At 36.3% G+C, this 27,134-nt stretch overlaps 2 protein-coding genes across 6 annotated transcripts in view; one reads left to right on the top strand and one right to left on the bottom strand.

Moving 5' to 3' along the window:
- Window positions 1-27,134, bottom strand: part of LOC136028331 (glyceraldehyde-3-phosphate dehydrogenase-like) — a 360,255-nt gene that overhangs the window by 265,601 nt on the left and 67,520 nt on the right. The gene's annotated exons all lie outside the window — the stretch shown is intronic.
- LOC136028263 (F-BAR domain only protein 2-like) overlaps window positions 1-27,134 on the top strand; it is a 108,387-nt gene that overhangs the window by 58,491 nt on the left and 22,762 nt on the right. For all 5 annotated transcript variants that reach the window (XM_065706031.1, XM_065706022.1, XM_065706017.1 and 2 more), the window contains 4 exons: window positions 8,168-8,310; window positions 14,215-14,273; window positions 16,775-17,123; window positions 22,163-22,392. In XM_065706031.1, coding sequence (XP_065562103.1) covers window positions 8,168-8,310; window positions 14,215-14,273; window positions 16,775-17,123; window positions 22,163-22,392 — 781 coding nt within the window. The remainder of the gene's footprint in view (window positions 1-8,167; window positions 8,311-14,214; window positions 14,274-16,774; window positions 17,124-22,162; window positions 22,393-27,134) is intronic.

Raw genomic sequence — 27,134 nt, 5'->3', positions numbered from 1 at the left:
ATTGGTAATCAGAAGTTTAAGTGCCCTTTTTAAGAGTCAAAGTGGTCAGAGTGCAGCTACCACCCCACCCCCCCACCCCCCCACCCCCACACACGTCGTGTCTTTCCGAGATGCATCAAATTTAAATTTCGTGACAATTATTTTATTCAAAATAGTCCAAAGAATCATATAACAAGGCTTTTGGGATTGATGCAAACCACTAGAGCCAAGGGGCGAGGGTTGTAAGTTGTGCCCCTGGGGTATTTAAGGTTCTTATGAAAGAGATAGTTGTATAAACTTTAGATGTGTCTCATTCGATTGAAATCGGAAGTTCTAGTTCCCTTTTAAAAGTCATAAGTTATGGTGGTCAATTAGCCCCCCTGATCTCATCTGATTGAAATTATGCCATGGCCATTTTGTTAAAAAATAGTCCAAATAACATATAACAATGCCTCCATGGTTGACACAACCCCCCAGAGAAAGGGCTTTCAGTTATGCCATGGGGGCATGTAAGATTTTTATGGGATGGGTGGTCGCATAAAATTGAGATGGGTCTCATTTGTTTTGAAATTGGAAGTTATAGTGCCGTTTTTAAGAGTCAAAGGGATTCTACTTTCCCAAAATACGAACGACATTTAGATGAGTCTTTCAGGAAATGTTGAGGGGAGTGTCGAACTAAATCAAAACATATTATGTGTTTATGGATTGTCAAAAGAGTGTAACTCAGGAATGACCGAGTATATTAATTTGAAACTTTCAGGAAATGATAAGGGAGATGATTAATTGACCAAAAAGGCCATATTTTGGCGCTACTACAACTACTGCTGCTTCTACAGCTACCACAACTACTGTTACTACTACCAGTACTATCACTAAAACTACTTTCTGTAGCGAGTACTGCTAACGCTAAGGGCATTGAAAAAAAATCTGAGGAGACGCTGAGGGGAAAGTTGAACTAAATCAAAACATACTATATATATTCAGACAACTGATATGGACGTATCAACAATGTTTTTTAATGGATTATCGTATCAAGAGGAAATTCTAGGGGCATCATGAGTGGGACGTTCAGTTGACCGAAAGGCAAATGTTCCTGCTACTACTGCTATTAATACTGCTGCTAATACTGGTACTCTAATAATAATACACTGCTGCTGCTACTAGTGTTTCTACTACTGCAAATATCACTGTGATACTAGTACAATTAAGGCTACAAGTACAAAGGTGAAAGTTTGACAGAATATTGAGGGGGAATTCGAACTAAACCAAAACACAGTATGCGCATACAGATTGTAAAAAAGACGCATCTTAAGAATGGATTTGGGTATTAAGTTGGAAATTTCAGAGAATACTTAAAGGGGAAGATTAATTGACAAAAACGTAGTATATGCATGTCACTACTAACACTAATACCATTGCTACTTTTACTAATACTACTACTGCTACTAAACTACTCTAACTCTTACTTCATTTGTAACAAATTGTAAGGCTTAGAGGATTAAGGTGAAAAAAGTGTCAAAAGGGTGTCAAAAGCGCACATCAACATTATTTTTGGAACTGCTTAACGTGTCAAGGTGAAACTTCTGGGGCATCATGAAAGCGATGTTCAACTGACCATAAGGCAATATACTCTTGCTGCTACCGCTATTAATACTGCTACTACTACTACTAATGCAACACTAACACTGCAACTACTTCTTCTACCACCGAAACTTCTATGATAATAGTGTTGTTAAGGCTAAGTCTATGAAGGTAAAATTTGAGAGAATATTAATGGTAAATTTGAACTAACAAAAGACACTATGTGCATTTAGATTGTCAAAATAGCATATCTTAAAAATTGATTTGTGCATTATGTTGGAACTCTCAGAGAATACTTAAAGAGAAAGATCAATTGACCAAAAGGCAATATGAGCACACTACTAATACTACTAGTCCTGCAATATTTCGTTGTTCCTCTGCTACTGTTACTGTTGCTCCAACCATTACTTCTATCGCAACTACTTGTAAGTTTAAGAGCATTAAGATAAAAATTTCAAGAAGTATATGAATATACAGATGATCAAAAGGGCATACCGACAATGTAATAGCACTGGCTGATTGTATTAATTTGAGAATTTTTTTTTAATACTTAGAGCCCTATTTAGAGCATAGGGGTTTAGAGCCCTACTCCTGTTTATTTCTGCTCGTTTTGAGTTTGACTCGATTATTTATTGTAATTTCTGTTCGTTTTGTGTTTCATTTTTTTATCGATGCTGATTGTTGTAGTTTTACCCTTGGTAGATTGTTTGATTCTATTTTTGCTCATTTTTGGTTTAATGGAGTTTTTTACTTTTCTTTGAAAAACTTATTTTGTGGAAAAAGTATCTTTTTTTAATTATTAGCAAAGATGGTGGGTGCAGTGAAGATGTTATAAGTGAATAGTCAAGGCCCAGGGCGTTTTTTCATAGTTAAAAAAAAGTTTGGAAGAATAGGAAGATAAGTCTGCGAACCAAGATTAGGATATTAGAAGCTGCAATGATGACAGTGGTTAAGTATGGTTCTGGAGCATGGGTGCTCCGAAAAATGGAGGAAGATTTGCTAGATGTTGGGCACATTCTACGGAGGAAGGATGACAGATTGCGAAAGATTGGCCTTTTTGGCCAACCTTCTAGGGCTGGACTACGAGAAGCAAGTCGTCCTCTGTTGGGCTGGGAGAATGTCGTAAGGAAAGATTTAAAGGAAATGGGAACATCGTTGGATGGTGTAAAGAGGGAGATTTTGAATAGATTTGGATGGATGAGGAGCATGCGTTGCTGTGTTGGTCTCAGGCGGTTTGGTGCTGCGGTGATGGGTCCTGACCCTTTCAGGATACCTTTAAGACAGAGGACCTTGCGGTCAAGTACATTCCCACTTGAGAAGTGGCACCCGTCGAGGAAGTTATAGCCTAGTTAACGACACAGCATTCGCACGGGATTCTGATTAATGGATAATTCTTCTGGACTCGGTCTATTTGGACGGGCGTTTTTGGGCTGAAAAACCTCTTCCAAGTTAATTTATCTACTATGGGCAGCCTTCAAATAGTAGCATAATATTTATAGACATGAATATATAATGAGTTGGAGGTACTAGGCTTGGGACTTTCAGTGCAGGATTTCGACTCCTGTTGACAGAAGAGCATCGCCAAGTGCTGAAAACCATGTTGTGACCAAGATGGGCCCAGGATTGCACAAAGCCTACATTCATGCTGGAGGTCCCAGGGAGTTCTTGCTGTTTGGTTCTAAGCTGGCTTAAGCGCTTCGCAATAGACTTGAGAAGATATGCTGATCCAAGTCCTCCACTGGTATCCGAGATCATTGTTTTTCCTGTGGCCAAAATAATTTCAGTGATTTCAAGAACATGAAAATTGGAACTTGGAATGTTACAGCGTTAAAAAATCACTATCGTATCGATATTTTGACTGACGAATTCAGACTACTCGAACTGGACTCGCTAGGAGTTTCAGATATTTATATCCCAGTGGTAGGAACCGTGAAATTAGATGATATAGATTTTGTTTACTCAGGCAGGAAGGATGGGCTACATAGACAAGGAGCAGGACTCTTGGTGAATAAGGAAGGCTCTAAGTCTTGTTTAGGCTGGGAAAGTATTAATAATAGAATATTAATTGCTCATTTTATGACTAAAAAATTCAGGGTATCAGTTATAGTATTATACGCCCCTGTTGAACCGACTGACGGAGATACTAATGACTCAAGTGGATTTTACTTACAGTCACAGGAGCAAGTAAACAGGGTTCCAGGTAGAAATATCGTGTTTTTTCTAGGAGATATTAACGCCCAGGTCGGTAGAAATAGGAATAGAAGGTATCCTAGCCTACGTAAGCTTGGTATAGGAAAATAAATCAGTAGTGGCTACAGACTTTTGTAATTTTATTGGTATCAAAATCTAGTTATAACCAATATGGTAAGTTGACATGGTATTCACGCGATGGTAAGACAGCAAACCTTATGGATTATGTTACAGCAAACTGAAGACTGGTAGGATCAATAAAAGATACTAGGGTATGTAGTAGTGCTGTTATTTATGTTAAAAGTAAGTATCACCATAACTGCAGTTAGGAATAGTGAAAAAGCTTTATATTTAATAGAGTGGAGAAGGGGTTTGTACAAGAATTATCTGAGTGGTAGATAATATGAAAACAAAAGGAATGTAAAGAAAGTGGAGAAAGCACTAAAATATGAACTTAGGTGTGAAGTAGAGGCCATAGATAAAATTGCCGAGGATCTGGAAGATGGAGCTAGACAGCATAAAAGTAAACTATTGTACTGGTAGTTTAATATATTGAGAGGGAGTAGGCAATCCGGACTTGTCCCAGTTAAAGATAGGAATGGGATCACAATTGACGATAAGGAAAGAATTAAAGAGAGATGGCCGGAAAATTTTGAGAATGTGCTAAACCAAGATAGAATTGGAGGAAAAGATATAGAGGAAAATGAAAAAGTTGGTGATACCTTGGATGTGAAGGAAGATTTGTGAGGAAGAATTAGCGACAGTACTAAAAGGATTAAAAAATAATAAGGTTCCAGGTGCTGATTCTGTGGTAAATGTGTTTCTTAAATATGGTGGCACTGAGGTGAGAAATAAGTTACTGAAGATTATGAATATGATTTTTGAAGAAAGGGAAGTACCTAACGAATTTAAGAATGGTGAAAAGAGTGTATTTTCACTCTTAGGTTAATAATTGATAAGTGCCTTAGTTGTCAAACACCTTTGGTCCTCAGCTTCGTAGATTATGAGCAAGCGTTCGATTCTGATGGTAGAAGAGCTTTAGCAAAGGTATTATCCTTGTATAGTATACCAGATAAATTCATTAAAGTAATTAGTACTATGTATGAGAATAACACTGCTGCGGTTGAGGTAGGAAATGAAGTTAGCAGCTGGTTTTGTATTAAATCAGGAGTTAAGCAGGGTTGTGTTCTATCCCCCTTTGTACGGATCGTTTTGATGGAGGTTGTGTTAAGGAGCACAGGAAAGGCAATGGGAGACCACGGAATGAAATGGAGAGGAAAAACGCTCCTGGACTTAGATTATGCTAAGGATTTAAGCATCCTAAATGAAAGTGTGAGCAAATGACTGAACTTTTAAAGGTTTTGCGAGTTCAGGGTGTTAGAACAGGTTTGAAAATTAATGTTAAGAACACTAAGTTACTAAGGCTTGGAATGAGTGAAGATGAAAAGTTGATGTTGGGTAACGAAAAGATTGATCAGGTGGGTGGCTTCACTTACCTTGGTAGTTTTATTAGTAAAGACGGTAGGAGCAGTGGAGATATTAAAAGTAGAATAGCCAAGGCCAAGGGTGTTTTTTTTTCACAGTTAAAAAAAAGTTTGAATGAATAGGAAGATAAGTCTGCAAACCAAGATTAGAACATTGGATGGTACAGTGATGACAGTGGTCAAATACTGCTCTGAAGCATGGGTGCTCCGAAAAGCGGACGAAGATTTATTAGATGTTTTCCAGAGAAATTGTCTACGGGTTGTTCTGGGTTCCAGGCTGACTGACCATATTTCATTCAGTAGACTATACAAAAAATATGGATGGAAATTTTTTGAGACTTTCGGTCTTCTGCGTAACCGAAGCCATCATAACCTCGACAATAGTAATTTCTTATTGATAAATACATTATATACATTCGTTTAAATACATTGAAGTACTTCATATAAATAGAAAAAAAATATCATTTAAAATTGCTGAAAACTAAGTTCCTAGCAGTATTTGCCACCCGAAGAAATTTCCTAGCGGGGCTGATGATGACCTGCCTTGCTTTTTCCACCTATGTGCTTTTAAATATGGGAATGTAAGATTTTAGATGTACAAAGAAACATTTTAATTAATTCCTACTCCCCCTACCTTTTTCTACATTTATGTTAAGCCTCAGGAAGAGTAAGCAGATTGTCCATTAAAATGTACATTTGTAGGAATCTACCCTACCCCCACCTAAACAATGACTCACCCCCTTCAATATAGCTAATACGTAACAGATCACCAAACTTGGCCTAATTTTAGTACAAATAAAGCAAATCAACTTGGTTGAATCCTGTACTGCCACCTTTTGGCATTACTTCTTTTGTAACCGGGAAGCCTTAAATATATTGCAAATTCGTCCTCTTCGGCGTAAAGTCGTAGTTTGGTGCACTAAACCACCTAAACTGTCACCCAACCACCCTGCTGTTTTCGCGTCTGCCCCCCCCCCCCCGGGATAATTTTCTGCCGGCACTCTTGGTTCTGACTCAGTATAAAAACAAGCCTAATTGTCTTTTGTCATTCCCCACCCCCAACCTTTTAGTGGAGAGGTTAGGTAGTACCTCGTTGATATCGCAAATGTGCAGTATTTGGAAGCGCAAGGCTGGCCTTTCCAACACTAACCCCTCACTGAAATTTTTAGGAATATAATGTTCTGCTACTTTTGCGACATGCTGCATCTTGTATGAACCGAAATCATCCAAGGATTTCTGATCTGGATGATTGGACCAGAGTGGGCTCTTAGAATCCTCCAAGACTACTATCCCACTATCAACATTTTTGCCGAAATGTAACCAAGTGGCATTTTTTTCAAATGCTATTTTTAATTGATACAAATGGAGCGAAAAGCGGGATATTTATTTGACAGATATATTGGGCCGATGAGACATGAAATACTGATTATACAGACGTACACCCCTGCCTAAATTTTTGCACAGAAGTGCTCAGATCCCCTGAAGCTGATGGGTGAAAACCTCGGACCAAACGGACAGTCGGAATGAATTTTCATAGGGTAATTTTGCTCTCCAACCCACCTTCCGTCCGAACAATATTACCCGAACCGGCTTGAAATTTAGAGAACTAATAATTATGCTAAGATAAATGTTGTACAAATATAAACGAATAAATAAATCTTAAAACGAGTACAGCTAAAACTGAATATACAAATCAAGCATAAAACGAACAAAAATATCTTACTATTGTAGCATAGATGAAACTCAAAACGAACAGAAATTAAATAAACAATCAAAGCAGACAAACATAAAACATGTACTAATGTAAATGAATAAATAAGTCTTAAAACGAATAAATCTTTAATTAAAAATGCGAATCAAGACTGAAACGAACAAAAACACTACAAACAAGAGTATGGATACTGCCTCCTTCCTTAACTGTAAAAGTCTAAAACCTTTTGCGTCATTGGCGCTTTGGTGAAAACGAATTATGTAACAAATTTTTTCTTACGTACTTATTACAACATTGAAAATAAAAATGAAATTACAGTAAAATTAAATTTTGAAATGTCGGGCTTTTCAGCAGCTGATATCATTACATATCATATATTTAGTTTAATCTTATTTCTTCCCAAAACTGTTCACGAAAAATTTAGTTTCAGTACAAACAAGAATTTAGCTAATGCCTCCTTCCCTAATTACAAAAATCTAAACCCTACTGCGTCTTTGGCGCTTCACTGAAAGCGAATTATATTACCAATATTCTCTTTTCCAGTTATTACAGCATTGAAATGAAAATAAAAATTTACACTATTCAAATTTGACTTCTTCAATTTTATTTAATATAAAAAAGAATTTTACTTTTCAATTTTGTTTATTTAAATTAGAATTAAACCTTTAACCTCCTTATAGTATATTAAACACTAAATGTATATTAAATACATTCAATACCTTGTGGCATTCAAATGTTTCTCTTTGTATTATAAAATATTATATTCAGTTGCCTACTGGTATATAAATTTTAGCCCACTGTTCCACTGCAGGTGTGGGTGGTTCTAACAGAAAACAAGCTGAACATGATCGATAAAATCAGGTTCCACCCGGGTTTTAGGCCTGTTGTTAAAATGGGTTCTAACTATGACTGAAATACTAGAATCAGTTTATAGGGATAGTAATTTACACTTCATCCCAATGCTACACCAAGTGAATCTACAAATGAAGCTCATTCCCTCATTCTCTCCAATTAGTAAAAGAAAAGAGGTTCTGTAGATCTACTGCAGAAATTCTTTTCATGAACTACCTACTCGTTCAAACCCTAGGCGTTCTGGAGCTGAATTTGTTGAGTTTTTTTTTTTAGGCTCTTGGCATCTTGGTAGCGAGTCTAGTCTCACATTTATTTCCCTTTTTTCTTTTGAAGTTCCCTTCAGCATAAAACATTTTTTTTCTCTTTTTAGATGATGAGCCAGAACGAAAATTTCATGTGAAAATCAACCCAATTATAGATGAAGTAAAGAATTCTCAAATCAGTGCTAGTGTTGACGAGCTAAGGGCTACCGTTGAAAACATTTCTTTGCCATCAAGCATGTTCAATAATTCGGTATGTTCTATCATCCTTCTTTTTCTTTTGATATTGTCAACCTTTAGAATAAATAGTATAGCCTGTTTCTAAACTTAGCAATTTTTGATCGAATTTTTAACCATGGGTCTCCTTACATATTAACTAGTAGTATTTTGAAAGTATGCTACAGTGTCTAAGTCCTGTTATGTCTAGTTACACATATTTATAATTTTCTTCGGACAATTTTTCTTAATAAAGACCTAGCTGAGTAAAGAAGTCAAACATTTAGACTTTTATTTATCTGGTCTGGACCTACCCTCGGATATTCTGCTACCTTTTAAATTAGACTCCCATTCAAGTACATATTTGTTCCCATAAACTTAATCTGGTGTCTATATTTTGTTTGTGGCGTCTTGGAAATCACCTTGGGGGGGGCCTTGGGTGCTTTGAAAACTGTTCTGAGATTTTTTCTTGTCATGACAGGATTAAGTTCTTAGTGGTAAATACTTATTTGTTTTTGAACCTATAAAGCCTCTGAAAGATTTCCATTGAGATGTTATAAAAAGGCCGTGGATTTTTTTTTTTTTACAAATTGAACATCGGGCTCCAGGTTTGAAAGAAAAATGGTTGTTAGTGTCACTTTAAAGTTTCCGTGAAATAATTGGTGCTCGAAAATTTCCTTTGTATTAAAGTTTTAACGGGACTTCAAGGGAACATTCTCTCTCTTGATATTTTTTTCATAATATTCTCTCGCTGTGAAGTTGGTTTCTGCTGGAAGAGTTAATACTGATGAAAAGGAAAGTCCAATTGATGTTAATTATTTAAAATGAGTCGATGCTCAAAGCGGGAAATTATTGAGGAAGCCAAGAACAAGATATAAACCTTGATTTACTTTCATGTATTTTTGCTATCTAAATTACTGGCTATGTTTTTGTGTTCCGTCCAGAACGATCCCTATACTACTCAATCGCTTTGCGTCAGCAAATTCAAGGAAGAAAAAGGATATACTCTTCTTTTCGGTTCAAATGTTAGAGCTCTTCGATGATTCAAAACTTAAATATGTTGGAGTTGGAAGCTCCGTATGTGGTATCTTCATCTAGTGGTGACAAAAGAGAAACTGACAGAATAATTCTTTTCCGATTTCTCATGCTTCAACACAGACAATGGAACATCTTTAACTGTCCCCCCTCCATTGTCCAACCGACAAAATAGACCCGAATGCATACGACTCAGTTCAATTATCTTAAGTTTGACTCGCCAAGAACTGAGTGCTTAAAGAACAGCTTCGGTTGCCGGTGCACTTCGATTCTGAATCATCTTCCCAGGGACGTTTTTTTTTTAAAGTTTCTCTGTCGATTCTCTTAAAGAAGATGGTGTACTTTCAGTTAAATTTCTGGCAATAAAACACTTCTTTTGAATTGTGGTTTATGCTTTCAAAAACAGTTCTTGACGAGTCAATGCTTTGACATGCTTAAAACGCATACTATTATTGTTCCTTACTGGATGGTTTGCCTCCAGAGGTCGCCCGTCGGGCAGTGCTGCCGTTCATGGTTTTTTTTTTCTTTCTATTTGTGTAGAAGAGTTTGTTATTTTTAAAGATTATCTTTCGGTAGATTACAATCGGTTTTCATGTTTATTTCTGCTTGTGAGAAACTAGGGCCTTGCCTTTCTAAAATATCCCAGTTAGATAAGTGTCGCATAGGAGATTATAGGAGATTTTAACTGTAATATAACTGACGCTTTGTCAGTAAGTGTATTTATTTTGTCTGGTATTTTCGATGGTTGGCTTAGGATCCTGCCGAAAGACCTCGACCACACTTAAATACACCCATCAAGTCATGTGTCTAACCTTGACCACAGGGACTGGATAAATACCAGGTATGGAATCGGTTTGATAAAAAATCTATGGTCCATTCCAGCTACTTATGTTGCAAGTTGATGTAGGTGAAATACGCGTGTTGCTTAATGTCATGGCAGAGATTTGATATTTCCTGTGATATGCAGAAAAAGTCACTGTACCTCTCAAGCGTATCCACCGTGGTGTCATAAAGCATTGGTCTAAGAACAAAAGCCTCATTGAAACTTGGAAAAATTCAAAAATTTTATTATCACATATGGCTACAATGTGACCACCTTTACCCTGGCTGGGTTTCCGATATCCATCTTTCTATGAAAAGAATGTCTGCAGCAAAAGAATTTTCTTCCCATATGAGCAAATTAGTTGAAAATACTTCTTAGTAAGCTTCCCAATCCCAAACTTACTTCTGGAGAAATGACTCAAAAGACCCTCCCACTGCCTGCCTATCTACCCAAGATATTCTAGATTCAGAATGGAAATTTTATTTTCTGCCTAATTTTCTGCGCCAGGTGCTGCCTGTCTGTATGATTACTATCTATTTGTCCCCCTGACAGCTTTTTTGTCTCAGTTGGTTCTGTAGTGCGAGCAATTCTACGCCTAAAACATAAGAAGATAATTTCGTAAACCACATAGGCCTGCCTTGACAAGAAAGAAAAGAAAAGAAAAACAAGAATGGGGTTTTATAAGGCCAAGGGAAATACTGGATACAGCGAATCGGATACATTTAGAAGACAACTGCTTCCCTTCTTTGGCAATATTAGAAAAAAAAATCAAGTTCACATTTTCTGATCGAAAATGCGAACAATTTTGACGAAACAAAAAAACAAAACAACAACAACAACAGCAGCAACAAAAAAAAAAAAAAAAAAAAAAAAGAAACAAACAACGTGGAGATCAAAACGAAACAAAAACCCAAATTAGAAGATTTCGAAAGCTAACAATGCGGAAGAGAATACCAGGTAAAATAAAAAATAATCGAATTAAAAACAAAAAGGCAATAGGAGCTTCTTGCTTTTCTTCTCTTTCTGTCTCTTTTCTAGCTTCTAAATGAGAACATTGTTTTTTTTATTAAAATTATTATTACTTTTACACATGTGCATTTGATTATGCTGAAACCAGATTAGAAGAAACAGATAGTTCCGCCAGGCATGATTTTGTTTGTACTGAATAAATTATATTGGAGCTCATTTTCTGAAAATTTTTCTTTATTATAAGCAATATAAGTAGTAAATTATTTCCAGTTTATTCAAGAAGTCTCTTAAAAATTCGTTGTCGAATCAAGAAATGCAACTACGTCGTCTTGTTTAATCTTTTCATTACATTATGATTTTTTTTTATGCCAATTATCCTTATGAAAAATACTCAGTGAGCAATAGCTCCTGGTCCTCGGTTGTACAGTTTCCCATGATTGATAAATTCTAATAAAAATTTCCCCGTTGCTTTGGTTTCGAATTGTTCTAGGATTCAGCTTGAAAACAAAAACCAATCAGATTTTGTTTTAAATATTTGGATTTCAGTAGCGTTGTAACTGGTAAAATTGGTCACGGCAAAATTGGGTATCTTACATATTTTACTGTAATTTGACGGATCCCCGTAAAACCAATATTTTACCGGTATCCTACGTATTTAACGACGCCGTATAATTTTCAGAGCACAAAAGTGTGAAGAGGCTGTAAAAAAAGGTGAATATGATTTTGTTTTGTGTATAGCTCTGTTCTTTGGTTTAAAAGGTGGTCTGTCTGACTTAGGTCTCGTGTTATCAGAACGATGAAGTGCATTATAGTACAGGTAATTATAATTTTAAAATAGTGAAACATTAGCTGAAATAAAAGTATAATAGTTCTATGAACTGTTAAAGACAGAAAGGGCTAGAAGCAGAATTGACATATGACAAACAAGACAAAAAAAAATAGCGAAAATCATTGAGTCAGATATTTCGTCAGGGATTTCCTTCTAGTCGTCTTCAATGCTAAAAAAAAATAAAGAAAACTAATCTTTTGAATTAACTCTAACTGAGCAGAAGAAAGACTGAATCAAACAAACCAAAAAACCAAGCCAAAATAAATGAAAAACTATTCATCAATTAGATTGTGTAAGAATTCTCTGCGTAATGATTGACTTAGCTTGTCAACTGACCTAATTTTCATTAAAAATGTGGTCAGATGATCTTAATTTAAACTGAAAAAAAATCTATTTTAATCCTGTATTATTAAGTTATTATAAATTGGGTTCATATGAACATCTCCAGTATCTCTATTTAAGGCAAAGTCTCCATTTGTGGATTTGTTTAAAATTTCAATTGTCCCCTAAAAGAATTTGGGAAGCCTTCTGCTTCAAATATTAATTTTGCCTCGTCAAAAAGAATTACATGATCCGGATTTTCAACAATGTGGAAGGCCATAGTAGAATCAATATCTTCAATAGTCCTTTTCTAAGATTTATCCTGCCTTTCAAAGAATCACTACCGAATAAGTCGCTACTGACTACAGTGTCTTAAAAAAATTCTTATTCTAATTTAACGGCCCTTTTGTTTCGGCAGTTGTTTTAAAGAATATTCACATAAATACAGAATTAGCTTTAAAGGAAAGACGACTGGAGGGTGGAGGTAGAAATTGATATATAATCCTTTGAGCCGTATCCAGGAGTTTCGTTTAGGGGGGGGGAGGGCTTTGAACAGACACGGTCACGTGACTCAGAATCTAAGTCTGAAGGAGAGAAGCTAGATTTGCAAGAAAATATCGTTTAAGACAGTCTAGTTAATGACTATGAAAGTGACTGAATGTTCCAGTGCGTAGCTATTCAACGTCATCAAAGCGTTACAAATTTTTAATCGTATTCGTTACTTCTATAAATAAATGAAAAACAACATGTATATTGTATGAGGAACGGGGCTGAGTACGGCTATCTAATATGCAAGGCTGTTAGGTAACATTTCTTAGATGTAAATGTAGACAAAAATGACTAAAATTTTACTCCCAAATGATGGTAAATGTGATTAATTTATTTTATTTTTTATTATTCATTTTCTTTTCTTACAAAATAGATGTCTGAAATCAGACACTGTCTAGTTGCTGAGGTATTCCCCTAGACACAAGATTACAAAAGAGATAAACTAGACAGTTAATTAAATTGATGAAAGTCTAGATGAAGGGACATTACCTTTTTTAAGCCCAGGAAATCGAAATCATTAAAAAATTTCATTAAAAGCTATAAGTGATTCTTAAAAAGAAATGCTCAACTGGTACTGTAGCTACAGGGCAATCCTAAAACACCAATTTTACCCTGTATTTTCTAGGCAGTACCTTTTTTTTACCGTATTTTACCAATTTTACCCTATTTTACCAATTTTACCTACCGAGTTTTTATTTTATGGTAATTTTACAACACTAGATTTCAGGGTCTATTGCACATCAGTGCTTCATCTAACTTGATGATTTTTAGGTAGGCTTTTTCTCTTTGAGTGTGCTTGGATAGAGCAACATACCACTATTTGACCACCTTAGGCACGGAGCTATAGCACGTCTTTAAACGCCATAGGTTTATACTGTTGGCATGGACTTCTGGATGTCTTTTGAAAAATACTCCACTTTTATGATTTTCGCTAAGAGATAAAGCAGAATATTGATTAATCATAGTTATGGCGGTTAATAGGGATTTCATTATCGACATGTATTGTTTCTTTGAATAGGTCCTGAATAGAAAAACCGTTAATATGTACTTGTGATAATACTTTATGCTACCATACCCATTACGTAAAATCAGTAAGATAAAATTTTCCAGTGTGAAAAGTGATTCATTGCTCTAAGATCTGGATGTGGTGGAGATATTTTACCAGAATTCCTGAGAGAAAATTCCTGCCTGTATTTAGTAGTTTGCTGAAAACCTTATATTTACATTCGTATGTTATGTGGTCGCTGATTGAAACATTTTCTGAGTTCGAAGACAATTATTATGTAGTTTCTATGTAGTCACTATGTAGTGAAAAGGTTTGATAAAGTGCCACCGACATTATTTGCCATAAAAAGATAATTTATCAACAAAATAATCAAAATGGAAAAGGTAATATTTTCTTCGTTGTTTTTCAGAAAAAGAACGTTTCAATTGATGCTGAGTGTAATCTAGGTCGTTCACAAACAAGTTTAACGTAAGTAGCTCATTTTTTGTTCCGAATGATTCTGTTTTGCTAGGAGCTAGGAGAAAGGAAATTGAATATTTTGTTCTCTCTTCGAGTTCCTTCTGTGCTCAGCTTATGAATTTCATTGAAAGTGAGTTTAAATAAGCTCTTAGAGAAAAATGATTTATATGTTTTGTATGGCTGTCCGACCGTTTTTAAGAGTGAATGTGCTTATTTTCATTTAATATATTTGTAGACAATTCAAGTTTCTAGTAATTTATGTGGAAGATTAATGATTTGACTTCATTTAAGAGAGGATCGAGGTAATCTCAAAAATATTAATCTGCTAATTAGTATTATTGTTTTTTCCAACGCTTGTTTTTTACGTGATCAAGCCTGAAAATCTTTTTTTTTTTACTAAATATAAAGATATAAAAAAAATATAACAAATTAAATATAAAAAAGTGTACAATTATAAATTATATATCTAGTACCAGAGCCAGACCATAGAGTTTTATGTTGATTTTGAATATATCCTTAGATTGGTCTGAGTTCAGGTTTATATAAACAAACATGAAGACAGCCAAAATTAGATAAAAGCAAAAGTCTCAGTAGCAGTAGTAGCATGCACTTGCTGCCTTTCGTTCAGTTGATCATCGCCCTCATCATTTCTCGAAAGTTCCAGCTTAATACCCTAAGCCATTTCTAATATACGCCCTTTTGACAATCTGCATGCATTTAATGTGTTTGAGGGGGGCTGGTTGCCCTCCAACCACTTTTGAAACTTAAAAGGGGCATTAGAACTTTCACTTTCCAATCGAATAAGCTCCTTCCAAAGTTCCTACGACAACTCCTTCCATAGAAAGTGCCTTGGTGAAACAAAAATGATACACTGAGCCCACTTCGCTATTTACTTAGGCAGCGCTATTATGTTGCCTATTATTGCATTTGCTATCTATCCAAGTGAATCCCGAAATTGTTGCTTATGAAAATTTGAAAATCTAGTTATGAGCAAAGATTGCCTTGCTTGTCCTGTTGTGGTGCAGTGGGTTTGATCTTAGCTTGCTAATACGAGACCCAGGGTTCGAATCCCGCTGTAGTAACACAGAGCGCCATTAATCCTATAAAACTACTACATTGCCTTGATGCATCGCCATCGCATGCAGCTGTCACAGAATGAAGACGAGAATTTATTGCTGAATTAGGAAAGCTCTCTCCGTTTTGCCGTTCTTTCCATGTTAAACGACAGACCCTTGCAGAAAAACACCTGACATTCCCAGAAAAGCTAAAGAAAAAGTGGCAGATTCAGATCAGACAGTTCGAGGTAACGAACTGTAAGAAAGAATTGACTCTGCCAAATAGTAACAAAATGGAGCTTTGATAACAGCAGATACATCAAAGAATTGGATTTTTGTGCCGATTCCAAATATGTAAAATTTATTAAATTTAATGTTACCCATCAAAATTTCACTTAATTGAAGGCACACTATCAGTCTCAACATGTCAGAAAACTCTATTGTAGCGGTTTGAAGCTCTAACCTACTGGAATATGGAACTTAGTTTTTTTTTACCCGAAGGAAGGATCACGAATGTGTGTTTAATATTTTTTCCCTAGGGGTGATCATATTGAAACAAAGGTCCTAGAAGAGTGGGAGACAGCTCATTCAAACGGAAATCAAAAGTTCTAGTGTCCTTTTGCAGTGAACAAAAGCTATTGGACTGGAAGAAGATGCGATTAAAAAAAAATGCATTTTTTGCCATCTATTACATTTAGTTGTGACATATGGCAAATGTGACCTGTGGGTCACAGCTGAGAAGTGAGACACGCAAATGCAGGTGAACGAAGTAATTTCATGTATAAGAGGATTCATGTTTTCTTACATACTTTTCATAGTGTTACTTGATTAAAATACAGGAGGCGTTAAATCAAAATTCCAGAAAACCCAATATGTTATTTGAGATTGATTTTTTCAGAACTTACTTCCAAGAAACTTAGAAGAGGTACGGAATTTTGCCCGTTTCACGATTTCTGTACCCAAGAAAAATTCTGATGTTTGTTTCTCTTACCACCTCGGAGCTACAGACCGCTGATCACGAGAAAAAAGAGCGGCAAAAGACTTTTTTATCACAATTATGTTATTTTTGTGACATGGAGCTTTAATTATTCTTTACTCATAATGCTACTTTTTTTAATATTTATATTGTATCGCCGCTGCATTTTTGTAGTTGGAGAAATAGCTCTTCCCTGGAATTATTTTGTTATTATTACTATGCCGTCACTATCCTACACTGTGTATCTGTAACTTTAGATCGCAGATTAGATTAACAATTTGTTATTTTAGCCATGAATTTCATTTTAGTCACTTTTATTTTCTTTTGAATTACATGTTTAAATTGGCATTTTCAAGGCAAAAGATTGGCAAACTATAGCTTATGAAGGCCCATAGCCCCAGCCGACGGAGGGAGGGGATAAGAAGCCGTTGAAGTCGTATATATATATTCACAACAATTATGTTGTTTTTTTTTTGCAGCAAATCTAGTCAAGATCTCGTTGGTCTAAATTTAAGTTGTGTCAGTCCACCTTCTTCCAGTTCACCATATACCAACCCACGGGATCGATATTCGCCTTTAGACCAAGCAAGTCCGGTCAGTAGGGTGTTAAGTCCTCCTCCACAGAGCACCGATTCGTCATCTGGAAGTAGATACGGAACTGCTTCATCTGGTGAATTGGGAGATGTGTTTTCTGAAGTTGGTGAAATACTACCATCCCTTCCACCCAAGCAATCTCGTCCTCCTTCGGCACCAATTATAAGTCGATCGACAACACCCAGTTTCTCTTCCATCTCTCTTCCGAGGCCGCCATCTAGAAGGGGAAATGAGGTTGGTTTTTTCAATATCATCCTACTATAGAATAACGGTGCACATTTCTCTGCAGTTCTACGCATATATTGAACAAATTAAAATCCATTTTTTATTTTGGAGGAATTTTCAAGGTATAAAAAGTAACGGCTCAAAAAAGGAAGTGCTTTTTGGTCTCCACAACAGTAATGTAATTGGTCTTAAGAAATGCGTCTTTTTCCACTATGGGTTAAGGCTTTTTGGTTTTCAGCTGTTGCTTTTAAATACGGCAAATAAACAAGCTCCATTTTAATTTGAACTTGGAACATTATTCTGGGTAATGCCTACCCACCGAACACTATTTAACTACCGAAGCGCGGCCTTCGATATTATAGTTCCGCCTATATTTGCATTTCAAATGACGAATTTTTCTAATATTTTGATGAATTTCGTTATAAGAAGGTGATTAGGCTAACTTAATTTATAAGACATTTAGACAGTATAAGCTTTGCGGTTTCCTTAGAGGGAGGAGGGGGGTGGTAGACTACCATAAAGATACGCTGTATTTTGGTTTTCAATTTATGGTATTATATTCCTTTGAGTGTTTTGAGCCTCCCTTTGTATTTTTTGTTTCGTAAAAAAAAAAAAAATTAAACCCACTAAGTATTAGAATATACTGGTAAATAACAGTATAGTAGTTACTTATACATTTTACATAAGATTGATACGTGACTAAAAGTTTACTCTAGTTACTTATACATTTTACATAAGATTGAAACGTGACTAAAAGTTTACTCTAATTTTTGTTTACTGTTACTGATAGTTGAATGGACAGTCACTTCGTATTATTTAGTTATTTTAATAAAGATATTTTTCGTTTAAAGCTTCAAGTCAAATATAAGTTTGGCATCAGTATCTTCCAATTTTTAGAATATTGCAAATTTATGGAAACGGAAAAGGGACAGTAATGAATTTTTGGCAAATATCTTGTGAACCAAACGAGATCTTTGAAAACTGATTGGAGCATGCCTGGGGTTATAAAACTCAGCTTGACCAACACCTAACATAACGCCTTTTGAATTAATAAAGTGGGTGTGCTTTAAAGTACGAAGTAATGTGATTCATAACGTGTAAGATGTTTCACTAATGTGATTTTAGAATGACATGTTTGTTTTGTAGGAAAAAAACTAATAATAAATGTATTCCGTTGAAGTTGCTAAAATATAAAAGAAATGGGGGCTCACACCGTGTTTTCAACCACGATAGATGGAAGACATATCTCGTTCTTTTCTCAGTCACCGCCAATGCATACTATAGACCTGATAATATGCGAAATAAATCAAACTCAAAACTTAATTCAAAGCTTTAAATTCTAAACTGCAATTAATGTTTTTTTCTATTATTCTCTACGTCTGTTTTGTCACTAATTAGTGGTGAAACTTTATGCCCTTTCCCATTTTCTGTGTTAAAATAAAATTATCTTGTCTAAATTCTCATAGATGGTTCATCCCGTTTATTGCCATTGACAAAACAAATATCCACTCCTTTAACTCTTGGTTAATACTCAAAAAGTGCTTCGAGCAAAAAGCTTATATAAAAACTATTTCTATAAATTTTGTAATTTCTGTTGTTTCAACCACACTCTGGTATTTTGGACACTAATGTCTATTTGTTAGATAAGATTTATCTCTTTTTTTAAAAGAGATAAATCTAGTTTTTAAACTAATTGTCCGTGAACCAAATTGTCCGTGACCCTAGTTTTTAAACTAACTGTCCGTAATCTGCTGTCAGCTCGTAATTCAAGTTTTTGTGTTGGAGTTTGTGTTGGGCGAGAAACAACTTTGTCTTATATCGTTAATAGAGGATATTGTCAATAAATATTTATTATTCCACTTTAAAATGCAAGCGTAAATCACACATGAAACGATATAAAATTAAATGAAGAGGAATTAGGAACAAGGAATAGTGTAGATTTGCGTTGACTGGGTAACATGAGTAACTCTTTGCCTCAGCATCGTCAACCAATGTATTGTGGAAGAACTATTTTTGTTTTATTCCTTCATTATTAATTTTGTTTTAACTCTATTAGCTGTCAACGCTTGGGAAACTTTTAAAACATATGTCCCAAAGATTAATTTTCCTTCTGGAAAAAAGGATGACACGCTCCTTAGAGACGGTCTCGAAGTATCTGGATTGTGCTTAAAACCAACTTGATTCTCTATTTGCTGACACCCAATTTATGTCGTTATTTTTCAAAATGTACTATATATTTTGTGTTTGGAATGATTGGATGGGGATTGGCCTGGAGATAAGAAATGTAGCAAAATTAGTAAAAAGTGTGCTGGAAGACCAGGAGATTCGGAAATGGCTGTGTGAAGTCGTAGCGCCAAAGTCTCTTGGAGTTTATCAACAGTGGGAGAAGGTCTGGGGATATAATATTGATTTTAAAGTAGGTTTAAATAGCGATGGAATTAAGTGGTGTATGCCGGGGAAGGGCAATTTTCTAGCACTTGGAGAAAGAAGGAAATATTTAGGGAGGGTAAAGGTGATGGGTGCTCCTCACTCATGCTCTATGTACCAAGAAACTGGCAAGGATCTGCTTCACTTCATGGTACTTTGTCCAGAATTGCAGTTTACAAAGGAAACATTTTCCAATGAAGTCTGGTAAAATGAGTGGTTTCATTTCAGTAATGAAACTGAATCATTATGGGACAGTAAAAATAACATGATATTAAATTGGGAATGATGCACAGAGGAAGATTTTTCCTAGGGAGGGGAGAGGGCGAGTGCTGACATTACAACAGCACTTCTTTATTAGTTTTTGCGAAATTACATCATTTCGTCGTATTATTATTTATAATCGTTGCGTACCCAATCCCTCAAAATTTTTTTCCTTCCCTCAAATGCATTCGAAACCAATCAAAGGTAGATTAATTTGCTGAGATTTGTAACCCGTCTCTCCCTGAAGAAGTATATGCTTCACGGCGTTTGATTACTCAAATGCATAATGTATGTCGTGTTATCCTCAAGTACATATCACAAACCATAATATACACATAGTAGAACCATATAAGCTTTCTCGCTTGAATATGAAATTGCTCCTCGATTTATGCCTATGAGTCCCTCCTCGGTAGAGGAAAATCCTCAAACTGCTGAGCTTTCAAGCCTGCAATCGCTAGACCGCAAAGGTCAGTGCTTACGAAATTCATTGGGTAAAGTCTCCTTGGCTGTAAGCACCTGCGGAACCGATCTCAAGTGGATGGGGGCGCTTCCGTGTTCAAAGGAGGCGGGACTTTGAAAGGTGGACAATACTTTATTTGAATCGCTGCTCAATTGTTTATCTTAATACCTTTTGGAGCATATAAAACTCTTAGGGGTACTACATAACAGGGCAATAAGAATACTTGGAAATTGTTTACGTCGACCTTCAAAACTTGAAAATGTATTAGAAACTAAAACGTTATTCTTTTTTCTTAAATTTGTTACATTTAAAACATATACGAGCATTAAATATTTCCATATGGCATATTCAAATCCAAAATTCTAGTAATTATTTCTATTATAAATCTCTGTTAATTTTACTTCCTCGTTTGGATTGTCGGCGGTCTGGGCTGTACCGAATTCCTTTTGTAAGTTCTGAAAGGTCAAGGTTTTCGATTAGGTACCAAATACCCTTCATTGCAAACAATTTTAAACTGAATGAAAAAATCCTGTTTGATCCATCCCAGTTATATTTAAAAAAGCAATTATTAAAGATTGTTTGCTAAAGTTTGATTTTTCACCATTGATGATGGAATATTAAATTATGTGATTTTATTCTTTGTGTATTTTGTTTTTGTGTCTCTGTATTTGGGATGGCCTCCCACGCCCGATATTTAGTCGTTTACTTGTCCTTGTTAATTCTCTTTTGTATTTTTTTCTATTTTGTTTGTTTTTTGCCGTGTTAATTTTTGGAATTATTAGTAGGATGAGATGTTGATGTTTTGTCTATGTCTTTGTACTGTCCCAGCCTTACGAGCTCTGCTCTCTGTTGGGGCATAATATTGTTTTTGTATTTTTTAAGTTGAATAAAGAAAACCAGTAAACAGTAGAACTTAAAATATATCTCATTCGTCCTTTTGGGCCTAAATACTTGTCTCATAAGATTCGACCGTCTCCTAGTACCTTCCTACAATGAGAACGGGGCGTACACCTCTGAAAAACATCTGTTTCATGTCTTATTTGCACTTTGTACTTGCTTTATAAAGCTCAAGCGCACCAGTAAAAAAAAATCTGCCTTTTTTCTTCTAAAAATTTGACCATTTCTTTCTCTTAGTCCTATTTTGAGCCTCCGGTAATACAGATCGAAAGTTCTTTGGTGATTCTGCTTCAAGCAAAGTGCAACATTCCTATCTTTCGGCTGAAAAGATGGTAAAAACACAGAAAAAACTTTTTCGTATTCTGACCTATGGTCAAAAAGCCTTTATTTACACTATAAAGTTCACAACAATAAGATACGTTCTGAGACCATACTGGCTATGCATGACGTATGAAAACAAAGAAAGGGAATAAAAAATGAAAAGAGAAAAAACAAATAGGTGAAAAAACGAGGATTTTATCAGCCAGTAGCTAAATATGAAAAACAAGCAAATATTTCACTTTGAGCACTGAGGACGACTTGGCGGAGGTCCTTGTCGAAATATTTGCTTGTTTTTCATATTTAGCTACTGGCTGATAAAATCCTCGTTTTTTCACCTATTTGTTTTTTCTCTTTTCATTTTTTATTCCCTTTCTTTGTTTTCATACGTCAACAATAAGATCGTTGTGGAAACCACTGATTAACTTTGCATCGCAAATCTGATGGAAAATTCCATGCGTGATTTCGCTTCAAATAATGTGCAGCATGCCTTCTTTCTTTGTTAATGTTGGTGGTGAAAGGGGCAAGGTGTTGGAGTTGTCCAATATTACATATTTATCTTTTAGGTTGAGAGGGGGGCTCCGCATGCTCCACGGGCTCACTTTTCTGAATGTATGTATAAAAATGTTGCTTGTCCAATCCGTATTTAGAGTGAAATATAATTATTTTTTCAAATTCATTATAGCTATCTAACCGAAGTCACACAATGAGTCCTAGCCCAGTTTCTAGTTCTCCATTAACCTCCCTGAAAATGGAAACGAGTTTAAGCAGCATAACGGAAAAAGTAGTCCCACCGCCTGTTGGATTATCTCGAGGTCCATCGCCCCTAACCCTTGGAATGACAGATACAGTACCAATAGCTGTTGCCTTTCAGGAAATGATTCATGCCAAGTTCAAGGGAACAGATGAGTCAAAGTAAGTTATTTGTTTATACCAGTTTTCAACTATTCTTATTGAAATTACCACATAGGTTAGGTTTAATGGAGTACAAAATTATTGTTCAAGTCTCGCCTGTTATTTTATAGTTTCGCCTCTGTATGCAAGGATTTGTGAAGTCTTACCTCAGATTTACTGTCTGAGGGTTTTTCGGCTCAAAATTATATACCGATTATTCTGCGGATTGACAAACATCTTCTGGTAAGTTATAATTCGCCAAATAATCTGGTTTTATCTGGAAATTACTTGAAAAAAAACTTTTCCTCAAATTAAGTTTTTCTTAGAAAAGTAAAGAGCTTAGTTAAACCAAAAATAAGAAAAAATAGAATCAATTAATCTACCAAGTGTAAAACTACCACAAATCAGCATCAATAAATAAATGAAACCCAAAACGAACTGAAACTACAACAAATAATCGATTCAAACTAAAACGAGCATAAATTAACATGAGTAAGGCTTACAACACATATGCCTTCTCAAGTCCAGAACACATTTTGCATTTTACCGAAAAAACATATTTGTTTAAATGTTTTCAAATTATAACTTTAGTAAATCAAAAATTATTCAGATTCTAAGGAATAAATATCAGCATATGTATATTAAAAGGCACATTCATTTGTTTTTTAAGTAAAGTGCATACTGTATGTTTTCAGTAAAGGTGTTATTGATGCTTGCGCGGGTTTGACCTGTATTGCATTCAATATGATTACGAAAACTAATTATGTTTTGGCTTCCACTGACCCCTCAGTCTGCTTTTGCCCTGTGATATTGGTTAAAATTTCCTTTGTTTTGTTTTTATGGCACTTGGTATTAACCAAAAGACATATAGCAATCGCAAATTATGTCGGTCTGTCTGTCTGTCGGTACTGGTTTTGCTACTTTAGGCACTTCCAGGTAAGCTGGGACGATGAAATTTGGCAGGCGTATCAGGGACCGGACCAGATTAAATTAGAAATAGTCGTTTTCCTAATTTGACCATCTGGGGGAGGAGTGGGGGGGCCCGTTAATTCGGAATAAATAGAAAAAATGAAGTATTTTAAACTTACGAACGGTTGGTCAGATCTTAATGAAATTTGTTTTTTGGAAGGATATCGTGTCTCAGAGCTATTATTTTAAATCCCGAACGGATCTGGTGACATTGGGAGGGAGTTTGGAGGGGGAAACCTAAAATCTTGGAAAACACTTAGAGTTGAGGGATCGGGATGAAACTTGGTGAGAAAAACAAGCAAAAGTCCTAGATACATGATTGACATAACCGAAACGGATCCACTCTCTTTTGGGTAGTTGGGGGGGGGGGGGGGGTTAATTCTGAAAAATTAAAAAAATAGGTATTTTTAACTTACGAACGGGTGATCGGATGTCAAAGAAATTTGATATTTAGAAGGATATCGTGTCTCAAAGCTCTTATTTTAAATCCCGACCGGATCTGGTGGCATTGGGGGGAGTTTGGGCGGGAGAACCCAAAATCATGGAAAACGCTTATATTGGAAGAATCGGGATGAAACTTGGTGGGGAAAAATAAGTATAAGTCTTAGATACGTGATTTACATAATTGGGACGGATCCGCTCTGTCGGGGGGGGGGGGGGGTTTATTCTGAATAGAAAAATGACGTATTTTTAACTTATGGAGGAGTGATCAGATCTTCATGAAATTTGGCAGGCGTATCAGGGACCAGACCAGATTAAATTAGAAATAGTCTTTTCCCGATTTGACCATCTGGGGGGGGGGGGTAGTGGGCCCATCTTATGGGCCCGTTAATTCGAAAAAATAGAAAAAATGAAGTATTTTTAACTTACGAACGGTTGGTCAGATCTTAATGAAATTTGTTGTTTGGAAGGATATCGTGTCTCAGAACTGTTATTTTAAATCCCGACCGGATCTGGTGACATTGGGGGGAGTTGGAGTTGGGAGGGGGAAACCTAAAATCTTGGAAAACACTTAGAGTGGAGGGATCGGGATGAAACTTGGTGAGAAAAATAAGCACAAGTCCTAGGTACATGATTGAAATAACTAGAACGGATCCGCTGTCTTTGGGGTAGTTGGGGGTGGTGTTAATTCTGAAAAATTAGAAAAATGAGGTATTTTTAACCTACGAAGGGGTGATCGGATCTCAATGAAATTTGATATTTAGAAGGATATCGTGTCTCAAAGCTCTTATTTTAAATCCTGACCGGATCTGGTGACATTGAGGGGAGTTGGATTGGACATTGGGGGGACGATTAGATTGGAGGGATCGGGATGAAACTCGGTGGGAAAAATAAGTAGAAGTCTTAGATACGTGATTTACGGGATCCGCTCTATAGGATCCGCTCTATTCTTTTAATTCTGAAAAATTAGAAAAAAAGAAGTATTTTTAACTTATGAAGGAGTGATCGGATCTTCATGAAACTTCATATTTAGAAGGACCACGTAACTCAGATCTCTTATTTTAAATCTCAAATGGATTCAGCGTCATGGGGGGGGGCAGTGGGGGGGGACCGGAAATCTTAGAAAATACTTAGAGCGGAGAGATCAGGATGAAACTGGATGGTAAGAATAAAAACCTGTCTAAGATATGTGACTTTCATAACCGGACCGGATCTGCTCCCTTTGGTTGAGTTGGGGGGATCTTGTGCTTTAAAGCACTAATTTTAAATTACAACCTGATCCTGTTACATTGGGGGGAGTTGGAGGGGGAAACCAGAATTCTTGGAAAATATGAAAATTGGAGTAGATTGTCCAATTAAAATGTGCATCAAATCCCGACCAGATCTTTTGACCTTGGGGGTAGTTGGAAGGGGAAATCTTGGAAAACACTTGGAGGGGATGAATCAGGATGTAGCTTGGTGGATAGAATAAGCAAATGTCCTTGATACTTGATTGACGTAACCGTACTGTATTCGCTCTCTTTGGGGGAGCTGGGGGGAGGCGTTCAGTGATTTGGCGAGTTTGGTGCTTCTGGACGTGCTAGGACGATGAAAATTTGTAGGCATGTCAGGGACCTGCACAAATTGACTTGATAAAGTCGTTTTCCCAGATTCGACCATCTGGGGGGCCAAAGGGAGAGGAAAAATTAGAAAAAATCAGGTATTTATAACTTACGAGTGGGTGATCGGATCTTAATGAATTTTCATATTTGGAAGGACATCGTGACTCAGAACTCTTATTTTAAATCCTGACCGGCATTAAGCCTCTGATTTTGCTTTTAAATCAATCTATTGATTCTTCGAATTTTGTTAGATTTCATTCCATATGGGCTCTTGGCTCTTAGCTCTTCTTGCCTCGTCACAAGTGCCATATGAGCTCTTAGCTCTTGATAGTAATAATATTGGTTTTTTTGTTGTCGTTTTGTATATCTTGGCTATGGTATTGTTGTGTTAGTTTATCTTTCATATTTTTCACTTCTCCGCAGCGTCGTCATCAGTGTTTATTTGTGGGTTATAAATAAATAAGCTAAACAATAATAATAATAATTCTTGCACTTGGATCGTTTTTGCACTGAGTTATTACTTTTCTGGTTTTTGACCAAGTTTTCAAGGGCCACCTCTTTTTACCCTCTAATCATACAGATTTTAAATCCTTGCATGATTCCTGTACAGCCTTTTTTAGCTTTCTGCTAAAAAGTTGATAGTGCACAGGAAGTGTGCGTATTATTTTCGAAAGTGTTTCTGTTTAAGGCAGTTGGCCAGACGGGGTAGGAGAAAGAATGCTCCCGTTATTTACTAAAGGGAGTCGGAATACACGCTGTTGACCAAAAAAGGTGAGGAGGGGAGGGATCGTACAACACTATTGCCAAAAAGGCCTATCGAGTGACGATGTGAATAGGCAGAAGATACAAGGTAGAGGCTACTGGAGGGCGTGCGACCCTAGGTAATTCAATTCGGGCCTGTCATTTAAAGTGATCGAAAAACCTTGGAAGATTCTAGTTTAGGCAAGGTCAAACATATACATCTTTCTTTTTAAATGTGTTTATTAAATCCCTGTTTGCTATTGGCTATCTATGTAATTCCGGCCTACATCCATGTGGCTGCACACATCATGTTCCCCCAAAGGTGTATTTTCTTAATTTTTTTTTTATTATCGCGATTGAATGGCTGCCTTGATGCTATGCCACGAGCGCTGCAAGCGCTAGCAAGGGCAATTTTTGACGTTGAAAAGGGGTTTAGGGCTACCTGCTTTACGGTTTCAACCTTTAAGAAGGTTATTAGAAACCTGAATGTTCGATCAAATGAGCCCGTCTCCAACTTTCTATGACTATACATTCTATGCGATGAGCAACAGAGAAGAAATATTACTATGAGGCACTTAAGCATGGACTATTATCAGCAGGCTCAGACGCCCTTAAGTTCAAAGTTTGGTGGAAATCTAACACCATTTGAGAAGTTTGTGTATAGATCTCTTAGATTTTTTATAGTTTTGATTTAATCTTTTATCTCAACCAAAGGGTGTCAAGCACAGAGTTTTGGCACTGATGACCAAGGAAGCTGAAAAGGAGTATCAGGCTAGTTGATTGAAAGGGCGCTCGAGGTGGAGCAGCCGACACTGGTGACCAAAGAAGATTGGAGCAGCAGTTTACGTAGCGTTGACCAAAGGGGTTAGTGAACGGAGAATATACCCTAGACTTCAGATCGTCCTCTGCCACCAGAGGCACCTAGGGTAACGGACCTGGAGTCTTCGGTCTTCACAGTATCTATGTCTTCCCGCTTGGGTTATAGAAATCTGCTAAAAGAGTGGAGATCTG

The sequence above is a fragment of the Artemia franciscana genome, chromosome 1 (assembly GCF_032884065.1).
Source record: "Artemia franciscana chromosome 1, ASM3288406v1, whole genome shotgun sequence".
In the NCBI taxonomy this organism is placed as follows: Eukaryota; Metazoa; Arthropoda; class Branchiopoda; order Anostraca; family Artemiidae; genus Artemia; species Artemia franciscana.
The sequence above is the reverse complement of the archived record's forward strand: the minus strand, read 5'-3'. Positions and strand labels throughout refer to the sequence as shown.